The 24,631-nt window shown below is 39.2% G+C and overlaps 1 protein-coding gene across 3 annotated transcripts in view; it reads left to right on the top strand.

The window, feature by feature from the left end:
- The window catches only part of PAPPA2 (pappalysin 2), a 268,840-nt gene that overhangs the window by 194,212 nt on the left and 49,997 nt on the right, over nucleotides 1-24,631 (top strand). For 2 of the 3 annotated variants that reach the window (XM_025430216.3, XM_035719433.2), the window contains 3 exons: nucleotides 19,848-20,016; nucleotides 21,416-21,551; nucleotides 23,678-23,787. In XM_025430216.3, the coding sequence (XP_025286001.1) occupies nucleotides 19,848-20,016; nucleotides 21,416-21,551; nucleotides 23,678-23,787 (415 nt within the window). Of the gene's footprint in view, nucleotides 1-19,847; nucleotides 20,017-21,415; nucleotides 21,552-23,677; nucleotides 23,788-24,631 lie in introns of those variants that run through there. The other variant, XR_004817712.2, reaches the window with a different exon arrangement.

Below are 24,631 nucleotides of genomic sequence, written 5' to 3'. Positions count from 1 at the left end.
TCCCCCCCAGAACTGTGGGCTTTCTCCCTTACCCTGGGCCTGTTTCCCCAACCAGGGCAGGGGCACACAGCAGCCATTTATTGGTACAGCTTTTCTGGTTGAGAAACTGGAAGCTTGCAACATCGGCATCAGTTTTGGCATAAACACTTACATTCACAAACACCATGCTGAGAAAAGATTAAATTATTTACCACACTGTGTAAACTGATTTAAATCTTAGTTTACACCTGTTTACATAGCAGGCGGTGGATTGGTAATCAGAAGTTTGTAAATCAGGCGCAAATCACTGTCACTTACCACTTCTGTTTACTCAACGGACTATGTCAGCCTTGTTCCTTGCTTGGTGGAAAGAGCCCAGAGCCATACAAATGGGGCTCTACACTTCTTCCTTGGATGTGCAAGCAGGAGAAGAAAAGATTGAGAAAAGCAGGCAGGGAGAGCAATCCAGACAGAGTGGGCACATGCTAATTTTATGAGTTGTGGAAAAAATCCACTTGATGGTCAGATTCACAGCTTGTTGTTTGCATGACTCTGAACAACAGACTCAATATCCATGTGTCTCAGTTTTTGCATCCATAATGTGAGGGGTAGAGTAATTTCTATCCAACAGTGTTGTTTGAAGGCTGAAAGTAGGTAACGTCCTGAAAGCATTTTATCAGCTATGACGTTCAATGTAAGCACCAGGTATTCCTTTTTGTTCATTTCTTTTTAAAACAAGGCAACAACTACAAGAAAATCAGCCAAGTACATTCCCTTCCTGCTCTTCTCAAGTCTATTGAACATTGTTTCAAGAGAAAAGAAAGTACTGGATCTGGCTTTTCTCTTGGGATTAACCCATTTAAGTTTTGTCCCATTCTGCTCAGAGGCTGCAGGGCGGGCATAGCCGCAATTGGCAAGTTCACCACCTTCATGCTCTATGCCAGTCTGAGGAAACATGCATGAGGAGGAGGACCTACACTCTGACCTCAGGGAGCACACAGCCTCCACACTCCCTCTCTCATGTGCTTTATTTTTCCATGAAGTATAGCAGAGAAGGAGACAGCTCCAAGAGAGGCACTTTCACATGGCTCCTGGATTCCTGGCCCCTTCTTCACAGGATTAGAAAGTAGCACTGCCCACACCGGATCTAGTTCCTGAGAATGGAAAATGCAATGGCTTAGGCCTGGGTCAGGGACTGTGACCTTAAAGTCATGGCTGGAGTCAGCATCACCCAAGTCCAGTGGGTTCTCCAGAGGGAAATTGATAAGGAGGGTAAATGGATGTTGGGGAAGCAAAAAATCAATTAAAAAATTAATCTCTATTATATAATACAGCTATACAATGGTACAGCCATATCATGAAATAGCCTGGTACTATCAACGTGTTTGGAAGAACATTAAAGACAAGGGAAGACATTCACAATACAATGTCAAGTGGATAAAAGCAAGAAAATAATTGTTAAAAATGATACAATTTCTATTTTTCATATTAAAAGAATATTTTTATCATTTTTATAGTAACTAGAAATGTTTATGATATTAGTAATTATTCTCTATAATCCTACCTAGAGATTATAATTACTAATATCATAAACATTTCTAGTTACTATAAAAATGATAAAAAAAGCAGAAAAAGAAAAGATGTTCTCTATAATCCTACTACCTAGAGATTATATCTTTTCTTTTTCTGCTTTCTTATATTTGCTAAATTTTCCAGATTTTATGAGATAAATGGATAAACAGTTTAAAAACAAAATGAAGTGAGCTATTAAGAGTAGATTATAGCAATTTGTGGAGGCAGAGAGTAAAAAAAATGGAAAATTAGGCAGATCTTCCAAAATGGGGAACCCAGAAGAGACTGGCACTCCAAGATGGCAAGAAGAAAGGTACATGAGCTTTCAACCCTGTGCCCAAAGCCTTCTATGTTTTGAGGACAAGCATGTCTTTATTCTTTTTTTTAAAGATTGTATTTATTCATTCATAAGAGACACACAGAGAGAGGCAGAGACATAGGCAGAGGGAGAAGCAGGCTCCCTGCCAGGGAGTCCAACGTGGGACTCAATCCCAGGACTCTGGGATCATGACTTGAGCTGAAGGCAGATGCTCAGCCACTGAGCCACCCAGGTGCCCCATGTCTTAAATCTTGAAGACCACTCCACACCTTTTTTCCTCCAGTCTCAACACCTCTTCCCAAACTTCCAGCTATCACCTCCATCCCCAGAGTGAAGAGTCTGCCCACAGGTATGCAAACTAATCTATACCCCAAACATGCACTCCTCCCTACCTGCTGTCTAAAATGAAGTTCACCACCTTTGCTGTAGATGCTGTCTCCCTTCTTGGGGATTTCTCTCAACCCATTTAACTTCTTTTCTACATCTGAGGCTTCTCCTTCCCTCTTGCCCAGTTACTTCTCTTTCATGGTGCTCGGGTTTCTCCCATGGTACAATTCAAACAAGCAGAGCCTTTTCTTGATCTCGTGCCCCCGTCCCCAGCTACCACTCTATTTTTGTCTCTCCCTTTTACAATGAAACTTGTAAGAGTTGTTTGTACTTCCTATCTCTATCTTGCCATCTTTTCCCTCCTTCATAGTTTGACATTCATGTTTTTATTTCGGTCTCTTCACTAGAGCTGTGATTGCCATGGATCTTTCTGCTGCCAAATACAGTGACTCTTCTTGGTCCTCAGGTTACTTGAGAATATTTGGTTTATGTTGTGGTCACCATGAGAGATAGGATGGATCCTTCTGCCCATAATTTGGTGTGATGTTGAAACTAATGATACTACACATAGACCAACAGACTTTGAAAAGATGTATTACTCACATAATGAGGCCTTCTGGAAAGAGAAGGGGAGGATCCCAGGTTGATCTTTCAGTGGCCAGGGAAATCAGGGAAAGGAGAGGGCCTGGAGTTTTATGGTGCTTTGGGTGTGGGGCTTCGGGTTTCTGCAGGTGAACAGAACCTGTGTGGTTTGAACTTTCTGCTGAGGCCAAAAGAGGAAGCATACAGCTTTCTGATAGGCTTGCTCAGGTGTGAGAGATGCTGGGGCTTGAAAGCTGTCAACAAACATTAAAAATGGAGTTAGACTCTTTATTACAGCATAATTGGCTGCAGTCTGCTTGAAACTTCTTCCTTTATTCTGTTCTTTTTTCACTCCCTGATTTTCCTCCTTCTCTATCTCTTCTCAATTTTGTTTTCTAGCTTTACCCCCTCTGCCCATTTCTTCAATGTAGATGTTTCTCTGGAGTTCACTTTTTTCTCTTGTTCTGCACACTTGTCTGGGATAAAGCTTATTTACCCTGTAGCCTCAACCATCATCCACATGCTGATGCTTCCTAAATCAGTACCTTCTACTCTAGTCTCTTCTAATAAGGACCATTAGAACAACTGCCTATGGATATAGCCACTGGGATATCCCATCTGCATTTTAAACTCTTACTATATAAAACAGAGCCTATTATAATCCCTTTCAAGTATTTTTAAAAATATTTTATTTATCTATTTGAGAGAGAGTGAGAGAGAATACAGAGGGAGAGGGAGAAGTAGACTCCTTGTTGAGCAGAGAGCCCAATGTGGGGCTCAATCCCAGGACCCCGAGACCATGACTTGAGCCAAAGGCAGATGCTTAACCAACTGAGCCACCCAGGTGCCCCGGTCTCTTTCAAATCTTAACATCCTTCTGTGTTTCATGTGGTTGGTCAGGCCAAGAACCTGCACAAAACTTCAGTCTCCTTCACCCCCATTCAAACCAGTCATCAACTTTCGTCAAGTATCATCTTACTGAGTTTCAGATATGTCCATTTCTCCACTTCTCTATAGCAGGCCACTATCCTTTTTCACTTCTGACCTGGTCTTTCTGACTAGTCTTTCTCCCTTTAATACATTCACTACTTTCAGCAAAAATGATCTTCAAAAAACAGAATTCCAATTATAGTTTTCCCCTACATAAAATTGAGTGGCAGCCATTTCACTAGGAAAGTAAAAACAAAAAAAGCTTAAAATAGTTTTAACGTCTTATACAATCTAGCTGGATTTGCGTACTTCTACAGGTTCATTGCTTACTTTCTTCCCTGGGAGACCACTTCCTTCCAACTGTTCTTTTTCACTCCCTGATTTTCTCCCTTCTTCTCTAGGCTCTCATATACCATTGGATTTATTCTACTTCTTTATCTAAGCCAAGGTTAACATACCTCTGGGTCAGAGCTCTCCCCAGCAGTGACCTTTGCCTTAGCTTGATTCTTACTCTCCTATTTTTAGCATAGATACGGTTTTATCTAGGAAGACTACCAAATCTCTCCAGTCTTTAAGAACTGTCCTTCCCAGGATTACACTGCACACAGAACTTCCCTGATAACATCATTTAACTCACTGAGTAGAAATGGTCTGGTTATTTGTCTATATTCTCTAACAGACCATGAATATTTGTTTAGCTTTGTGTGCCCAATGGCTACTACATTTATTGGTAGGTACTCAATAAATACTTTATGAATGAATGAAAATACATTTATTAGAAAGGCCTTAATAGGAATTTGATTTGAATTTGATACTAATAAATGGTGAAGGAAAGGGAGCGGTTTCTTATGAGGGAGTGGAGATCTCTGTTTTAAGGGCTTTAGAATGGAAGAACTCCAAGAATATATGTGTATGTTTTTCTTCTAGCAATTGTCTCGGTAACATGGAAGGAATCATCTTCTCCAAAGACTGTTTACTTTTATCTATTCAACACATATGTAAGCTTGATTAGCACAACTCTGTACAAGTTAATAGTACCACAAAAGGATTAGACCTCTCAACAAGCTCACCAGAACAACAAGTTCTCATACCTGGTGCACATTAGTATCATTTGGGGAGATTTAAAACATCTTAATGTTCAGCTCATACCCTAAACCAATTACATGAGAATGTGCAAGTGGCATCCAGGCATTAGCGTTTTGCCAAGCTTCCCAAGTTGTTCCAATATACAGCCAAAATCAAGAAGCACAAGTTTAGGGAAACCTTTGTTTCTGTAAGAACAGTATCAGTCATGGGATTTTGACTTGTCTAAAAAATATCCAGAGTAATGTTTTCTTTTTTCAAAATTAGTATAACAGCACTTTTGCACGCCAGATTTTTACATGTCTCTTTGAGGCTTATTTATATTTGGAGTTAATCAAAAAAATTACAAACAATTGTAACTCCAAAGAAATTGTAAAGTTTACGTAGTATCATGAGTCCTTTCTTATTGATATTTTACAACATGTACACAGGCTCCTTTAAGCTATTTTCTTTTCCTCCCCCACAATTTACTTCCACATACACATCATTGTTTATCACTCCTCTCTTGTTTTATTAACTTGATGTCCCACAAAGCTAAAATAAGTGTGTTTGGCTTATATTTATCAAAAAGACCATATTATGTTCTCCCCTTATCTTTCACTCCCACGATTACCTTTTTCTCATTAGGTGTTATCTTTATGTGCGAAGGTTAGGCTAACCTCATTAGGGCCCATAATTAATTTAACTTATAAATTATTCCAACCTTCTAAGTTTACTTAGACACCCTCTCCCTCTATAAGTCATGCGCCAAGATGCCATGTGAAGGGTGCTGTAGTAGTCAGATCTTTCTTAGATTATAAACAGCCGTACTTTCTGAGAGTCATTGTGGTATCAATTTTTCCAAAGAATACATATCTATTTAATTTCTATAAACACAAATGTAGGTAAAGATGGTAAAAAATAGACCTCACATTAAGACTATTTAGCGTTTAACAAATGTTTGGTTGGTAAACCTCTTTAATGGATTTTGTCTCTTCTGACTTGAGAGGAAGGCTTGAGATGGCTGTGGACTATACATGTGGACTTGACCCATCTCTACATGCAGAAAGATCATTTGGTATGACAGAGAGTTAAAAAGCATAAGGCCTTGGATCTGTTCTATTGAATGCATGATATAATAAGATGATAGTATAATATGGTATGCTATGATATAGTAATGCATAACTTGATATACTGTAATAATAATATACTTCAATATATTATTAGACAGATGAGGAAACTGAGACTCAGAGTATCATTAGTAGCCTTCCCACAATCACTCAGGGGATATATGCTGTTAAACCATTCTGACTCCAAAGCCCATGCTCTTGGCTAACAAGACTTTCAATATTGAGTAAATCACTACATCTCTCTGGGCCTTCCCCCCCCCGCCCCCACATTTGTAAAATAAGGGGAAATCTTGAGAAACTTCCAGCTCTAAGAGTCTATATTTTATTTTCCATCTCAGTAGAATCAATGAGAAGAGTTAGCACTTTGGCATAATACTATTGAGAGAAGTGATACATAACAATTTATTGCCACAAGGAAAAGCCAGAGAAACAGTGATATAATACTGCACAGGGCACAATCTTAGTCGGCAGTACTTATGGTAATACTTGGGGAACTTCTGGTCTGAGTAAACAGTCCAGGTTTTTATTCTCTTCTTTTCAATAGGTTTTGGTGAATTGTTCTCCATCCACACCCAAGAGGAATAGATCTAGGTATTCCTTGAAGCCAGTAGATGGGTCCATTTTTAAGATCTCTAGAATTGAGTCTGAAGATTAAGTACTTCTCTGAAATTTCCCTAGAGAAGAAAATTTAATCAGAATGCTAGGAAAGTATTCCTTCATCCAAGATTTTTCTCTTAGCTTAATACATAGGCCCTGGGATTAGTGAGATCTGACTTTGAATCTCTGTCACTTATTAGCTCTTAGACCTTGGGCAAGTTACTGATCTATACTGAACATCACTGTTTTCATTTACAAAATGGATATTAGGAAATAGAAATACTTATAGCTTCTTAAAAGGAGTAAATTAGATAATAGATGTAAAGAAGTGAGCACAGTTCTTAGTCATATAAAACTCTAGGTTGGCAGTAGCTGGTATTTTATCATCATCATCATCATCGTCGTCATCATCAGGTTAATGCCCCTTGCAAAATGGCTGTTGCTTTTGGTGTGTAAACTTCTTCTTTAACAAGGAATACACTCACCTACATTTTTATCCATGGCTGTTGTCTCCCATCCATGGTTGGTGCCTATCTGCTGAAAAACTGCATAGGAATAGGATGACTGAAGCTGGCATTTCAGGTAGGAGGTACAGGTGTTCATTACCGGGTCCAGTAGGGGAGTGCACTTCCTTTGCCTATAACACACACACACACACACACACACACACACACACACACACCAAAACAGAAAGTTCATTAAATTAAAAAAATATATATGCAGTTCCCTACCCCAAGCAGAACCCTCTCCAGATGCTTCAACTCAGTATCCAAATACTACAGTGGCTTCCAGTAGACCATGAAAAGGGAAAAGAGGGATATAAGGAGAAAGAAATGGAAATGAAATAGCAAGATAGAACTGAACATACTTCAACAATTGGGACAAACAAATGAGGTCAGACTGGTGCGGGAACAGAAAGGAAGGGCATGTCCTGGAGATGTTACCTGGTTTTTTAGACTCTTGATATTTTTGAACTATAGCTTGAAACTCTGAGGTTCAACTGATTTTATCATACCATAGGAAGGGAAAGAAAGACTTGGCTAGTGAAATGGAAATGTGTAGTTAAGACAAATGCTAAACTTCTTAAATATTCTGGATTTGTGATTTCTAAAAAGTCAGTAAAACAATCTACATAATTTTTAAATTCTGTCCTAACATTGTGCATATATGAACAGATGTTAAACCTATATATATAGACAGAGACACATGTGCTATCTATGATTTGCCAATGAAGGGACACACTATAATCTCTGTGTACACTCATGCATCTGTGAAAAATAGAAATTTGTTTTCTTTCCATTAAGACATTGTCTGGCTTTATAATTATTGTTTATAGTAAATACATTCAAAGTTTATTCTTGGAATCCTCAATTCTCTTGCCATTGTAGGATAATGTGAGCTTTAGGCTAATTGATTACAGCCTCTTTTGGCATCAAAGTGACTAAACCTCTTCTCCAAGCCTTGGCCACTCATATGCACACCTGGGTGCAGGCCAGCTCCCTGCCGTAGGCTTCCCAGGGCTCCAGCGATTGGCATGCAGGCCTTTACTTCAAACACAGCATTTGTTGAACTCGTAAATTTCCCTGTGACCTTCAATCTCAAGCAAGGGAGCATCTGATTGTAAAGCTATCCTTCCTCTTTTGATATTATATTGACTGCTGATTTCTCTATTAATTAGGAAGAATAATTTTTAAAATCTTATATGAGTAAGCACTGGATTTCACACACACACACACACACACACACACACACACACACACCAACAGGGCTTTCTTCAATCCATACTTTGTCTCTCTGATGCCCTTTCTTTGCCTTTTTTTTCTCCTACCCCATCCTCTCCTGCTAATCCCTTTTTTGGTCCTAGTGGGTGAACATTTTGATTTTGACCTTGCTTTTGCTGTCTATGATGGAGTCAGGTCTGGCCCAACTGATTTACAAACTACCTCCTGAAGGTGTCTGGATGGCACAAATATCTGAAGAACTGAGAAGGTTTGGAAGGCTGAGTAGAATGTTACCACAGAACATCACACACACAGGGTGAAAGATAAGAGAAGGAGGGACAGAGAGTATGGCTGAGTAGCTCTTTCGAGTATCAGAGCTAATAATTTCTGCTGCTCTTTGGGAATTGTATGTGCCATTCATTGTACTACATGTTGTATATACACTAAATTTTATAATCTTCTAATAAGCCTGTAAGGAAGCTATTATAAACCCCAATTTTCAGATAGGAAAGCTGAGGCAAGAAAGCTAAGTAATTTTAAAAGCCCGAGATTTATTTAGAGCCACATCCGGAGTTCAAGTGTTAGTCTCCTGATTCCAAATCATCTGCTCTTCACTACTCAGTCATGCTGTAATCCTGATGAGAATCACCCGATGCAGCCACTAAAAGCTTGCTGAAGGCTACTGAGACCTCTGACTCTGTCTTTAGTCCAGGAAAATTTCAAGGAGAATGTTAACCAGCCTTTTCATTCTAGCCCACATCAGAAAGCTGAGCTATCAGGAGCACTGCAAACATGGGATTCCCCTTTGTAAAGTCCAAAGTCCTTAGGTACGTCGCAACCTTCTAGAAATTCTAATAACTCCTTAGCGGGTTCAGGTTTTATCATTGCTCCGACTTCTGGACAAGGGGCCATGTAAAGAGCTTTGCTTTCTGAAAGAGGGACAATGACATGCAGTGATTGAATAGTTAATTCCAAGGTGAGGGTTTGGATATGTGTTTATACTGTGAGCACTTTCTATCAGACCTGTCTGTGAGTTGTACTGACCGGGAACAGAGATATAATAATACCTGGAGGAATTCACACGCTGAAAGCGTTGTGAGGATAGACAAAGGATTTCTTAAATGAGAGAACTTGCCCTCTGAAATTGAATTCATACAATTTGTGGCCCTTTTCTGCCAGAATTTTGTCCCACCTGCCTTCCCACAGGCTCTTCTCTTGCCCTGCCTTTTCCTCACCACAAGATAGAACAAGATAAAGCTGAACATACTTCAAAAATTAGGATGGGCACAGATATGCATACTTTTCCCATTTATACTTTTGGCTGAGATTTCAAATAGACTCTACCTTTTACGCCTCTGCATTCTTGGATGCATCGATCTCCTGGCAAGTATTCCCTTCTCCTCCTTCTCTACCTAATGAACCCATCTCAGAGTGTTTCTTTCCTGATATCCTTCATGTCCTCAGGCAGTGCCGAGGCTCCCTCTTTGGACTCCCAGAGGTCAGTTGTATTATGGTATTAATATTTGTTTCTACAACTGTGGAACCTAATGTAATGCATGTGCCCATACTAGAAGCTCATGAATATTTGTTGACTGCTTGTATGAATGAACAGATAACTGAAGAATGAAAGATGGTGAAGGCAAGAGATTCCTATTTAATATTTTTTTGTTTTGGAACCAGTTCACTTCAGTGTAATCACCAGGTCCTCGAATACAGACTGAGAGGAATGAATATTAGAATTCTGCAGTGATGTTAATTGTGTCATATATGTTTGGGTTTAACCTGAGCAGATTTCGTAAGAAGATAACCCTGTTAGCTTTATGGAGGATTATGTGAAGGGCCAAGAGGCTAATGCAAAAGAGATTAAGCGGGAGGTATGAACTTAAAATGAGAGAGGCTGAGGGTTGGACAACTAAGGTGGGGGCAGTGAACAGTGGAGAAGGGGCCCCAGACTTGAATTAGGTGTTCAGACCTGGGGCGGGGCATTATTGCATCTGCCAGTTTGGAGACCTATGACTAGTAGCAGAAAGTTCAAAGATAGAAGTGAGGGGTGGAACTTAGAAGTAGCACTATCTACGTACTCTTAGGACTTAGCACACTGCTTATTCTGACAGAGAGGCTCTATTTCACATGGAAGAAGAGCTTTGTAGGGGGCATTTTTTTTAGAGTCAGGGAAGAATGAAAAGCCAAAGCCAGTGTGTCTCGAGGGATGGTCCTGCTGAAACTCTTTCTTGTTCAGTAGAGTGGACTGGTACTAGGTATCAGAGGGCCTGCTGTACAGAGGGTGGAATCCCTGATGGCCTTTGGGCTGGCCAGGACTGAGTCTTCCTGCCCTTCATTTAGGATATTGGCTTGAGAAACCAAGTCTGCAGTCGTCTGAGAGGATGGAGATTGGAAGTGCTGATGGTGCTCTCTGGTATAGGGTAGAGGACTGTCTCTCTCTCTCCTCTCTCTCTCTCTCTCTCTCTCTCTCCCTCTCTCTTTCTCTCTCTTTAAATATTTTATTTATTTATTCATGAGAGATGCAGAGAGAGAGGTAGAGACATAGGCAGAGGGAGAAGCAGGCTCCCTGCGGGGACTGTGTCTTTTAACATAGTCTAGAGTAGTACTTCTCAAACTTGACTGTGCACAGGAATCACTTGGGGATCTTATTAAAATATGGATTCTGATTGAGTCATTCTCTGGTGGAGCCCCAAATTCTACCTTGCTAACAAACTCCCGGATAATTCTAATGCTGCTGTTCTGGGACCACACTGTAAGTGGTAAGGGGCTAAACTGTATTCTGAATAAAAACGCTTCTAATTTCAATTCAGAAGCTGACCATGTGCCACAAAAAAACCACTTATCCAATTAATGCTTCAGATTCCTAATCTGTGTTATGGAAATGATGCAGTTACTCCCTGCTTTTACACTTTCTTTTTAGGGATGTTCTTTGCGGTAGGATTTTGTGACATTCAGTACAAATGTACTAGATAAAGGGAGATATTTTATATGCAGTTCCGTTTCTAGGAATAATGGTGCTTCCATATTATGATTTAGGCATTGACATTATATGGATCATGGTACTGATCCCTTCTCTTCCATTAACTAGTTAGGTAATTTCAGGTAAGTTATCTTACTTTTCTAAACCTTACTTACCTCATCTAAAACATAAACATTTATGCATTCATTGAACCAATGTCTATTGGTGCCTATTATGTATCAGACATTGTGCTGGAGACAGAAGATATAGTAAATAAAATATTGCTCTCACCAAGCTTATATTCCAGTGGGGGAGACAGGAAATAAATTACTAAAGCCCCCAAAACAAAATAATTAGAGTATATATTCCTTGAAAGATAGACAGTTGCTTTGATTATAAGCCAAAAACAATAAAGGTGTAAAATAAGGTTGCTCTGGGGTGACAAAAATTATTTTTAGATAGGAAGAAGAGCCCATCAGAAGAGCAAAAAGAAAAACACAAGCAGAGAGAATAGTACCAAAGTCCTTTGGCAGGAAACAACTTGGTAGTACTTGGGATTCTAAGTCAAATGTGGACAAAGTATATTAAAGAAGGTGAATGGAGGCACATCTGGGTGGCTTAGTGGTTGAGCATCTGTCTTCAGCTCAGGGTGTGATCCCAGAGTGCCGGGATTGAGTCCCACGTTGGGATCCTTGCATGGGGCCTGCTTCTCCCTCTGCCTATGTCTCTGCCTCTCTCTCTGCATCTCTCATGAATAAATAAATAAAATCTTTTAAAACATAAAAAAACAAAGAAGGTGAATGGAACATAGGATGAGGTCAGAGAAAATGGGATGAGATTGTGCAGGACATTGTGATTAAGAAGTGAGAAAATTTGGAATTTTTTTCCATGCAAGTGGAGGCAATTGAAATATCCTAAGCAAAAAAAAAAAAAAAAAAAAGCATGATGTAATGTATTTATAAAACATCTCTCTGGCTGGTGTTTGCCAACTGGATAGGAAGGGATCCAGAGAAGTGTGGTGTCCGGGGTTAGGAGGTAAGAGGTAGAACATGGGCTAGCACTCAAGACAGTGGAGATGCAAGAGGTATGGGGACAGATTCCAGAGATATTTGGGAGGAAAAACTGAGAGGACTTGCTGATGGATTGAATAAGATCAGATGGGGAGTTGGGAAAAAAGTAAGATTGAGAGAAAAAGTAGAATCAAAGATGTCTTTTAAGTTTCAAACTTGGGCAACAGGATGGATGATAGTATAGGGGTGGTTGAGGAGGAACATGTACAAAGATAAGGCCATCAAGAACTCACATAACTAATAGTCCTTATCACACAGGGGGGTTTAAGGATAAAATGATATAGATATATATTCTTTCACACAATCCCTAGCACGTAAGTGCTCAATATTTGATTGTTTTTCTGTTGTTATTATTCACGAGGGACTACCCATTGGAGACGCTAGATGCCCTTGATCAGTAAAGACATGATCATTCTCTTGGACTCAACAATCATATTTTTATTTTCTCCAGTGAAAAATAAATATTACTCTTGAAAACCCTGCAGTGGTGATAGAAGAATGGGGTAGGGTAGACTCATGTGTGCCTCAAGCAACATCAGTCAAACTTTCAGCCAAGTTTTGATTACAAGATCTTTCTTTCTGGCAATGGTGTAAAAAGCAGAAAGAGCACAGCTGGATTTTCAGCACTAGGTGGATACCACAAGTTCTGGAAATTGGAAAAAGCATCTTCTAACTTGGAAATTGTGGTGATTTGTCTGGAGTAGTTAGAAGGAAAATAAATACAGACCTACCCCTAGCCCCAACTGCTCATGATACCATTTACAGAGTAAGTTGTCTGGCTGTAACTGTTTGGTCTTTGCTAAGCATCCAGTCTTTTTAACCAGGGTTGTTAGGTAGGTGATTTTGCTCTCTGATTTCTACACTTAAGGTTAATTTTTGCAATAGGAAAATAAACATAATTTTAGTGTTTTGCCAACCTGGCTACATATAAAAACTGCTAGCCAGTTAAAAAATATAGAATGCTAGGACAATCCCAGGATACTTGATTTAGTAAGCCTGTAAATCTAGGTTTTTAAATGTCTCCTAAATGATTGGTCTACAGATGTCATTTGGAAACCATTGGTCTGAGGATTGGGGTGTTATATTATGATTTGAAAACCCTGGAGTCTGTTTTTTCTTTTGCCGGTGAATTGCTTGCAGTGTGGCATTAGGCAAATCACTTCATGGTTCCTAATGTCATAGTTTAGCCTCATTTATTCCACTGGAATGAAGAAAATATAGACAGCTAATAGTCAGTGGGTAGAATGTTTCATGTGAAGGACATTTGGACTAGACTATCGAAATTTAGAATCCCTGTCCTGGTGAGGGTCTGCCTGTGTGCATTGATCTAACATCCAATGCTATCATTCCTTAAAATGCAAACTACTTGCTTCATGATTTCAAGTGACTCTTGATTCATAGCACTTTATGGGAAGGAGTTGAACCACTGTGAATAAACCAGTTTTTTTCATTTATGATTTTAAAAGGCTCAGAGGTCACTCCTCAACACTAAACTCAGAAAAGGGAGCTATGGCACCACTAGAGATCAAAGTCTTGCCATTGCTATAGGCTTTAGTCTCCTTCAAGGGTCCTTTGTGGAAACTAAGTTTCCTGGATCTAGGAGGAATCCAGGACACTGAATTCTTGCTACAATCACAGTCTCCTACAGCCAGAACCAGCTTGTGGCACTCAAGTGCTAGGCTCCATACCATGGGATCTCAAGGTTAGTGCCCAAAACAGGGATTGACAGGCATTGACGTGGAGCCATTGAGACAGGGCTTGCTACTGGGCTTTGAGGAACTGACCAATCAAACGCAGTGTGAGAAATCTGAAGGCAGAACCTGAACTGGGTCATCTCATAGAGTGCCATGCAGAATTTGTGAGAAGTGTATGGAGAGAAGGCCAGAGGAGGCACTCCTCATACAAGGGAGAAGAACCTGGGAAGGAGAATCCATGAGGTTGAGGGGGCATGGGGACCCCTATAGAAAGGAAATGCCATTTCCTAGGGAATCAGATCTCTCTCCCAAACTCCTCTCACTCCTGCCTGTAGTGGCTTCTGGTGGAGTTCAGGGGGTCCTGGTGGGAACTGTGCTGCTTTTCTTTCTACCTTCAAGTATTCCCTCTCTATATATTTTACTGATATTACTGGTGGTTTGCATCACAGGGCCTGTCATGTTGTTCAGCTACCACCTGCAATGACCTACTCACTCTTCCCCATGCAAGTTTGATCTATCTACCTTCACCACTGGGATTATTAAACTGGCAAGGAAAGATATGAAATCTGCATTCTTGAATGGCTCTTCACACTGGGCAAGAAAAGGGAGGACTATTTCCATGTTGAAGAGTTCCAACCAATTCAGAGAAAAATACCACATGAAGTCAAAATATTATCGTCTTGGCCAAGAAAGGGTTTTCCTTTATAACCATGCTGACATGCAAAGTTTTACAGCCTTGACTCTCCCCTGGTGTCAGTGGTATTGCCTGCTCTCTCCAGCTGGAGGATGTCAATTCAGCAGAGGTAGGGAAAGGATTTCATCTGTGGGAGGTTGTAGAAAGAAGAGAGTCCCTGGGAGAATATAAACTCTGTAGTGTAAAAGAAGAGTAGAATATCCAGTCTATAAGAAGGACAAAAAGGAGTTTCGTTATCATCAAAAGAACTACAAATCTTTCATTGAAATAGATTTGGGAAGACATTTTTGGGTGGAATCTTCCTTTAGGGAAAGAAGCCATATACACAATATTACATAGTATGTGATTTCATTTATGTAAAGTTCAAGAACAGGCAAACCTAATCTATGTTGATGAAAGTCAGAATAGTGTGGATTGCCAGGGTGTGGGAAGGTTTAACTATAAGGAACACCAGGGGAATTTGGGATACTGGGCACTGGAAATGCTCTGTATCTTGATCTGAATGATTACCCAGGTGTATTCACATGTAAAAATTCCTTGAGCTGTATACTAAGATTTGTGTAATATTCCATATGTAATTTATTAGTCAATACAGAAGTTTAAAATGAATGGTCTTATTTTGCCACCCTTATAAATGTGGCATCATGGTAAAGGGCCTCCAATATTTTGAATAGGATAGAGATGCTATTAATATTCAAAGTGGGCTGTAGAGCATAAAAGGAGCAGTTAAACCTGACACAGTGGAAGGACCACAGGCTTTGGCAGCAACTCACCTCGGTCCAGGTCCTAATATACCTTTTACTGTAGATCTTTGAGCTAGCTTGAAATCTCTCTCAGGCTCAGGTCCCTTCTCTATGTGGATAATAATATACTTAACTTAACTGCCATTTGGAGGATTCAGTGAAATGATGTATTCCAGTCATAAAATCAGTCATAAAATCAGATTTCTACCCTACAATATTCTTGATAATAAAGGTATAAATATCAATAACTATTTAACATTATACTAAATAGAAGTTGAAAGCTTTTCTTCTAATATTAAGAACAAGACAAAGATGCTCACTCTTGCTGCTTTTTTTATTCAACATAGTATTGGAAGTCCTAGCCATAGCAATTAGTCAAGAAGAAGAAATAAAAACCCTCCAAACTGGAAAGAAAGCAACACTGTCACAATCTGCAGATTATATGATACTATATGGAGAAAATGCCAAAGATTCTACATACAAAAAAATCATTAGAACTAATAAATGAATTCAGTCAAGTTGTATGGATTAGTTTAGTGAAGAATTACTAAGTGAATTCAGTAAAATTGTTTCTATATACTCTTAACAAACTACTACAGAAATTAAGAAAACAACCCCATGTACAATTGCATCAAAAGGAATAAAATTCCTGGGAATAAATTTAACCAAGGAGATAAAATACCTGCATACTGAAAACTCAAAGACATTGATGAAAGAAATTGAAGAAGACAAAAATAAATGGAAAGATACTCCATACTTCTAGATTAGAAGAATGAATATTGTTAAACTACCCATACTACCCAAAGCAATCTCTAAATTGACTGCATTCCCTATTAAAATCCCAATGGTGTTTTCACAGAACTAGAACAAACAGTTCTAATATTTGCATAGGGTCACAAAAGACCTTTGATAGCCAAAGGAATCTTGAAAAGGAAAAACAAAGCTAGAGGTATCATACTCCCTGATTTCAAACTATGCTACAAAGCTATAATAATCAAAACAATATGATATTGTTATAAAAAGAGACATTGATCAATGAAATGAAATACAGAGCCAGCAGTAAACCCATACATATATGATCAATAAGTTACAACAAAAGAGCCAAAAATTTTCAATGGGGAAAAGACAATCTCTTCAATAAATGGTGTTGGGAAAAACTGGTTGGCCTCATGTAAAACAGTGAAACTAGATCATTGCTTTACACTCTACACAAAATGGTAGACATGATCAAATGTAATGAATGTAAGACCATGAATGTAAGACCTGAAACCATAAAACTCCTAGAAGAAAACATAGGAGGTGAACTCTTCAGCACTGGTCATTGGTCATTGAATTTTTGGATTTGATTCCAAAATCAAAGACAACAAAAGCAAAAATGAACAAGTGGACTACATCAAACTAAAAACTTCTTCACAGTGAAGGAAACCATCAACAAAATGAAAAGGCAACCTACTGAATGGCAGAAAATGTTTGCAAATCATATAACCAATAAGGGGTTAATATCCAAAACATATAAAGAACTTAGAACAACTCAATAGCAAAAAAACAAACAACCCCATTAAAAAATTGGCAAAGGGTCTAAATAGACATTTTTCCAAAGAAGACCTACAGATGGCCAACAGACACATGCTAAGATGTTCAAAATCACCAATTATCAGGGAAATGCAGATCACAACCACAGGGAGATATCTTTTCAAACCTGTTAGAATGGCTGTTATTAAAAAGATACGAAATAACATGTGTTGAAGAAGATGTGGAGAAAAGGAAACCCTTGTATACTGTTGTTGTGAATGTAAATTAGAGCAGCCACTATGGAAAACAGTATGGAGGATCCTCAAAAAATCAAGAATAGAACTATAGTATGATCCAGTAATTCTATTTCTGGGGGTTTATCCAAAAAATAAAAATAAAAACACTAATTTGAAAGGATATATTGCACTCCTGTGTTCATTGCAGCATTGTTTACAATAGCTGAGATATGGAAACAATCAAGTGTCTATCAAAGGATGAATGGATAAAGAAAATGTAGTGAAAAAAAAAAGAAAATGTAGTGTATATACATGATGAAATACTACTCAGCCATTAAAAAGAAGGAAATCTTACCATTTGTGACAACATGGATATCTTAAGGGTAGTAAGCTAAGTGAAATAAGTCAGATAGGGAAAGATAATTACCATATATTCTACTTATCCATTGAATCAAGAAACCCAAAATGAATGAACAAATATAAGAAAACTCATGGACACAAAGAACAGATAGATGGTTATCAGAGGGGAAGGGAGTTGGGAGCAGAGGAAGTGAGTGAAGGAGGTCCGTCGCATGCTGATTGATGGTAACTAGACTTACGATGATCACTTTGTGGTATATAGAAATATCAAATTATCATGTTGCATATCTGAAACTAATGTTACATAACAATTTTACCTCAATAAAAACTAACAAACACTCTTTCACTTATTTCTAAGTGGAGATTGTTCAAATTATGTTAAACTATTAAAATTTATTTAAATTATTTGAAATCAAATAATTCTGTGCTAGGATCTAGGGCAAATTATTTCACACTTCTGAGTGTGTTTCTTTATGAAATAATAATAATAATACAATTTCATCATAAGTATGCTGATAATTCAGTTTGTCACCATGTATAATGTGCTCTGCAATATGCCTAACACACTGTGAATTTTGGTTAAATTATTCAACTTGGAAGATACTTAACAATGCCTGATGTAAGCCCGATATTATTTAGAAATTAATATGAGGAATTAAAAACAAGAATAAGATACAATGCTTGCCTTCAGAAAGTTTCCATCTTACTGGAAAAGAGACGTGCACATTCATAAAACAATGTGATAAATATTTTACTAGTGTGATATGAGAATACTGGAGAAGCTCATTGTATAATAGTGCAACAGTCACTAAAAGTTGTGATCATATTTAAATTTAAAAAGAGCATCATGAACCCAGAAAATGATAATTTAAGGCTGCCATATGGTTGAGTCAATGGCCAAGAAATTATTTGTGTTTTAGAATCACAAGCTTGTAACCAGGATTGCTCTGGATCAGAAGTGGATGCATTAAAACAGCAGCATGGGAAGCACCTTCAAATTGACAGTGAGCCGGAAGGGGCATGGAATGGAATTCACAGCATCAAGACCTAATTCTATTGACTGCTGTCTGCCTCGAAGCAATTTCTCTGGTTGGAGGCCGTGTTTGTGCACGAGGAGGAAGAGCAGTTCTTTGAAGACAGTGTTGAGTCATGCCTACTTGGAGTCAGCCTTGGAGAGGCTGACAGAAGCTATGAGTGCTTTCCAAGAAAAGATGGACTTGTAAACAAACAAAATGGCCATAATATCTCTAGTGAGGTTCTTGCCCTTCTGAAATTCAGGCTTAGAGTCTCTGTTCTGAAAGAAAATCCATATGCTGCATCTTCTTCCCTGTCTGGAGAACTAAGAAATATTGGCAACTTCATAAATTATATTACCATATGAACCCTGATGATCCCAAGATCACTTCTGGGAGGTCCCCTGAGTGTGGGATAACTTTTTCTTTCCTTCATCCTACCTGGCATTTCCCAGTGCACTTAGGTGTGAGACTTCTCCAAGATGAAAGGCTTAAACAAAACCCAACTGTAAACAATCTAGACCTTGTGCTGATATTTATCAAGCTCTCTTGAGAGTTACATAGCAAATATTACAGGCATACCTTGTTTTATTGTGTTTCACTTTATAGTACTTTGAAGATATTGCAGTTTTTACAAATCAAAGGTTTGTGGCAACCCAGCACTGAGCAAGTTTTTTGGTACTGTTTTATCCAACAGCATTTACTCACCTCAAGTCTCTGCATCATGTTTTGGTAATTCTGGCACTATCTCAGACATTTTCATTATTATTGTATTTGTTATGATGATCTGTGATCAGTGATCTTTGATGTTATTATTATAATCATTTTAGGATACTATTATAATCATTTTAGGATACCATGAACCATACCCATATGACAGCAACCTTGTATGTGTTCTGACTGCTTCACTGACGGGCTGTTTGCCCATCTCTCTTCCTCTCCTTGGGCCTCTACATTCCCTGAGAAACAACAAAACTGGAATTAAGCCAATTAGTAACACTACAGTATTCTCTAAGTGAGTAAAAGGAAGAGTCACATATCTCTCACTTTAAATCAAAATCTAGACATGATTAAGCTTTCACTGTTTTTTCAGACATAATGCTATTGTACATTTAATAGGCTACAATATATTAGTATAAACATGAGTTTTATATGCAAATTCATTTGACTCTTTTTTGATTCTCTGACTTAGAAATTAGACTGATGAGGTAGGACCTTTAGCTAACAAGACCCAATTGTGACTGCCTATTTGCTATTCCTTATCCCATATTACTTAGAGTCCAGTCTTCTCCCATGACCTCCTTGAGGGAGTCTAATGGGCTATTTTGTTTCATGTCTCATCAGCAATTTCCTGAAGATACAGTGCCTGGAGGGTGGAATCTGGGAGCAAGGCAGCTGTGTCCCAGTGGTGTGCGAGCCCCCTTCTCCTGTCTTTGAAGGCATGTATGAATGTACCAATGGCTTTGAGCTCAACAGCCAATGTGCGCTCAACTGTAACCAGGAAAGTGGAAAGGTAAGATGACTTGAACTTGGTTTTGGATCAGACTGTGTTCTAATCTTGATGACCAATTCAAGAATGTTGACTAGAAATGATCTAAATGAATCCCAACAGGCTGGGCCTTACTAAGTTGGGATTCTAACCAGCAGTGTTAATATGATTTGATAGAAAATTCAGAAGATAACTACATTCTTGGAATAGTTTTTCCTGAGTTTAGAACTTCCTCTTGGATAAAAGAAAAATCTGATGGGTTGGGTACCTGGGTAAATTCCAAAAAATTCTGGGATTTTGATTTGGCAATGTGATTTCCTCCCATGTATGGCCACTAACCTAACCTGGCTATGAAAGCTGGTATCATATTTTTCCATAGAACAGATCCCTGAACAGGAACACAAATTTCTCAGCAGAGGCAAAGCTGAAAGTGCTGCTTGACTGCCATTCTCACTAGGATTTTGGCTTTAGAGGTCTCAGATGAAAACCACAGTCTTATCATGGTTATGTCAATTTTAGTTTTGACTCTTTTCAAGTCACACACACACATGAGACAGGAAGTTAAGCAGACTTCCTAGGCAGAGATCAATGACCTTGACTGCTCTCCTGGCACATGTGTATCTCAGTGTCCAACACTCCAAGGTAAGCACTGCTGGACAGATGTGCAAAGAAAATGCTGTGAAATGAGACTCCTGAGAAATCAAATACATCCGTTTACACTGATTGTCTAAGGCCTCAAGGAGTTGGCCCTGGATGAAGGGCGAGTTATCTACAATTCTAAAATCTTTCTTTCTTGGGTTTTGTGAGTTAGTGCTATTTTCTCTGTGATCTGCATATAGTATACTTTGTGATTATTGAGGGTGTGGAGCCAAAAGTTAAACAAACCAGCATACATATAGAGAAAGGGAATAAAACTTTGATGAGATCAAAGGCAACTATGATGTGTCCATTCAAGCAGAAAGGCAAAAATACCTTTGGAAAAATAATGAATTGGTTTCCCTGGATCTCACTCCTCTTGAAAAAATATGACATTTGCTACAAGCAGCATTTGTGTGATAGTATGGATGAATCCATGCAAAACAACACCATCTGTGAAAAAAATTCCAAAAATATCTCCAAATATGTGGGCTACAGTTAACAACTCACTGAATCCTTATATCCAAAGAAAAATACATTGTTAATAAATTTCATTAATGACAAAATTGTTTATGATTTCTTCACATCAAAATGGCAAAACATTGTCTTGACTTTTCTTATTTTTTGTTTTTATTTTTTGGTCAGTAATGAATGGTTTATTATTTCAATAGTATCTTTTAGTCCAGGTTCCAAAAGTTGGAACACACTGTTTCATCAGACCACTTTTTCCCTGCTCTAAATGAACTTAACAAAATAAGAATGGAAATGTTTGCTTTTGATATTGTAGCGCCCCATCCTCTGCACTAAGGAGGGACTGTGGACTGAGGAGTTCACCTTGTGTGAGCACCTGCAGGGGGAGTGCCCACCACCCCCCTCGGAGCTAAATTCTGTGGAGTACAAGTGCGAACAGGGATACGGGATTGGTAAGTTTGGAAAGAGATGCTAAATTTGGCTCCCAAGTAATCCTTTTATTAGGCCTGGCTGGATTTTGAGTCTGATCCATTGTTCTCCCTGAGGAATAGATGGAAATGCAAGTTGACTTCTAGCTGGTTCAGTAAAAATGAAATTTATGGCAAACTCATTCTTTTTACCCTTCCACGTGCACGTGTAACATTGGTGTGGCTGCTGAACTATTTGCAGAGTGTCTGGTCATGTTACCCACTTTGCTGCAGACAGAGAGTGGATTAGATTGTGGCAGGAGTGGAGCTGTAGTCCAAGAGGGAAGATGGGAATATGTAGCCATACACCATACATGTGCTGGGCCCCTTCTCCAATTCTTTCTGCAGTTTTTCCTGGAGCAGAGAGTTCCTGAAAGGGACGAATTGAGATGGCATTTGCTTGTGTTGCTCTTCAGCCATTCTTTCTCTAGAGGAGACCAGGCTCCAGAACCTATAGGCAACTTCTTAATCAAGTAATTGCAACTAAAGGTCTCTGTGGTCAGAGCTGATTTATAGTGATGTTGATTGAACTTTACCCTGGCTGGATCTAAGCATCATAGAAAAGAGATGCTACTTGTGGAAAACCTGAGTTCTGAGTAAATTTTATTTATTTATTTATTTATTTATTTATTTATTTATTTATAAGATTTTATTTATCTATTTATTCATGATAGACATAGAGAGAGAGAGAAAGAGAGAGAGAGAGGCAGAGACACAGGCAGAGGGAGAAGCAGGCTCCATGACAGGAGCCTGATGCAGGACTCGATCCCGGGACTCCAGGATCCTGCCCTGGGCCAAAGGCAGGCGCTGAACTGCTGAGCCACCCAGGGATCCCCAGTAAATTTATTTTTTTAAGATTTTATTTATTTATTTGAGAGAGAGAGAGAACACATGAGAAGAGGGAGAGGCAGAGAATCTCAAGCAGACTCCACACTGAATACACAGGCCACTGGGAGACTTGATCTCTTGACCCCAAGATCATGATGTGAGCCAAAACCAAGAGTCAGACACTTAACTGAGACACCCCAAGCATGGATAATTTTATGTCATTCTAATTGTGCAATGCTAATGAGTATAATTTGAGTAAATAAGAAAGTTCACTAGTTTCTGAGATGGCTCTCTACCATATTTAGGTTACTCTTTGCACCAAGAAATCTCATGACCAGGTATGGTGTGGTGGGGTGCTCAGACTGGGCCTCTTAAGTGGTGTTTCATGAGCAAAGTCTCATCTCCCCATCTCTAATTTCTGCATTAAAATGTCATGCAGTTACATAGATAGAGCTCTTAAGAGTCATGCAACATTTTGAGTTATTTCACAAGTTTGCAAAAAACATAGAAATAGAGATAGAGCTAAAAAGAAGCTTGGAGAGGAGCAAATCTATAGATGAGGAAACAGAACCCTGGGAGTGTGCCGTCTTTGAATAGAGTTTTAGAAGACACTTGGGCCCTACATACAAGGGAATGGAGCAAGATTTTCCTTCAGGAGGCCAACACATGACCCAAGTCTCTGCTTCTAATTCCTGTTGCTTCCTCTTTTAATCACATAGGTTTCTTGGCTGCCAGCATAATGATCTTCAATGGAGCAACAGACATTATAAATCTGCCTTCATACTTTCTGGGCCATTTTTTTTTCCTCTAGCTAGCAAATTTCTTAGGTAGTGACTGATATAATTATAAGCCTTCCAGAGATCATATAAGCAGGAATGATACTAAAAGTACTTAAAAGGCGTCAGCCAATCAGCTTAGTCTTTGGCTGGCCAGAGTCCTAGAGTGGGGCCTTGGAGGTCTACAGGACCAGGAGTTAAACTTATAATTGCTGGATCATGCAGAGATTCAGAGATTCCAGAGAAGAGGCTGTACTGGACCAGAAGAAGGGATGGGCATGGCATCAAGGAGAGTTAACTTGGGGCAGTGGCTCTTTAGCGATTAGTGTAGACATATCCCTATAGGGGCATTGTAGATGAGTATCAGCCCTGCCTATAACCACAAAAATGTGGTGATCCATAACATAGAAAGTAATTGCTCTTAAAAAATCAAAGCTATTGATCCCAGGATGAAAAAGACAGAGATATAAGAAGTTTAAGTCTCTACTGTAAATTTCTGTCCTTCAGGTGCAGTGTGTTCCCCATCGTGTGTAATTCCCCCTAGCGATCCTGTAATTCTGCCTGAGAACATCACTGCTGACACTCTGGAGCACTGGATGGAACCTGTCAAAGTCCAGGTGAGGAAAGGGGCATTTTTATGTGCCAAGAATGTAAGACCACTGGAGAATTCTCAACTGACAGCATATTCCCTGGAGTAATTTCTGAGGCTTTCAGGGCATCCTTAAAGCAAACAACCACATGGATCCTTCCTAAAGAGAAGAATTCAACATTGGGAAGAGAAAAGAGGAAACGTGAGAAAAAAGATGGCCCCTATCCAGAGGATAGTTTAAAAGATAATCTAGAAGAAGGACTTGGAGATATAAAGAATGGTAATTCAGGAAGGGAATGGAAAGAGAAGATTACCACTAATTAAAAATAGGACAGAAAATCTTAGAAGGAGCCAAAAGAATGAAGAAAGTTGAAAGGATAGAGAGGGAAAGATGGTTTAGAAAAGAGGAAGATGAAACTGAATGCAGAGAAATGATACCCAAAGGAGTAAGAGAGGGAGCTGCCTTTCCTGTCTCCATTCCCATCCTTTCTGAAACCTGAGATCTTCTCCCTGGGTGCTCTGGAATCCAATCCGTTGTGGGCAGGACCCACTAAATCCACGGCCTCTTCTCTGGGCTCTCCATGTGTTTGCATTCTCAGTTGAAACCCTGCGGACTCCCCTCCCTGCTTTCTCTCTCCCCTGGGCCTGGGAGAGGGGCACCTGCCCTCCTATCTCCTTGGTGCCACTTCCAAACCATTCTCCCCTTCTCCTCCCTGGAGTTCCCCCACATTTGAATCTAATGCTAACAGAGCAATCCATTCAATGCCCTCATCTTCTGTCATCTTCGGACCCCCTTCCCTTATGTCTTTAACACTTTAGCTCCTGGGTCATGGTTGCCTTAGCTGCTACTTCTGCAGAACCATTGATTTCAA

This window comes from Canis lupus, chromosome 7, assembly GCF_003254725.2.
Source record: "Canis lupus dingo isolate Sandy chromosome 7, ASM325472v2, whole genome shotgun sequence".
NCBI classification, from domain to species: Eukaryota; Metazoa; Chordata; class Mammalia; order Carnivora; family Canidae; genus Canis; species Canis lupus.
Note: the sequence above shows the minus strand (reverse complement) of the source record. Positions and strands in the feature narration are given on the sequence as shown.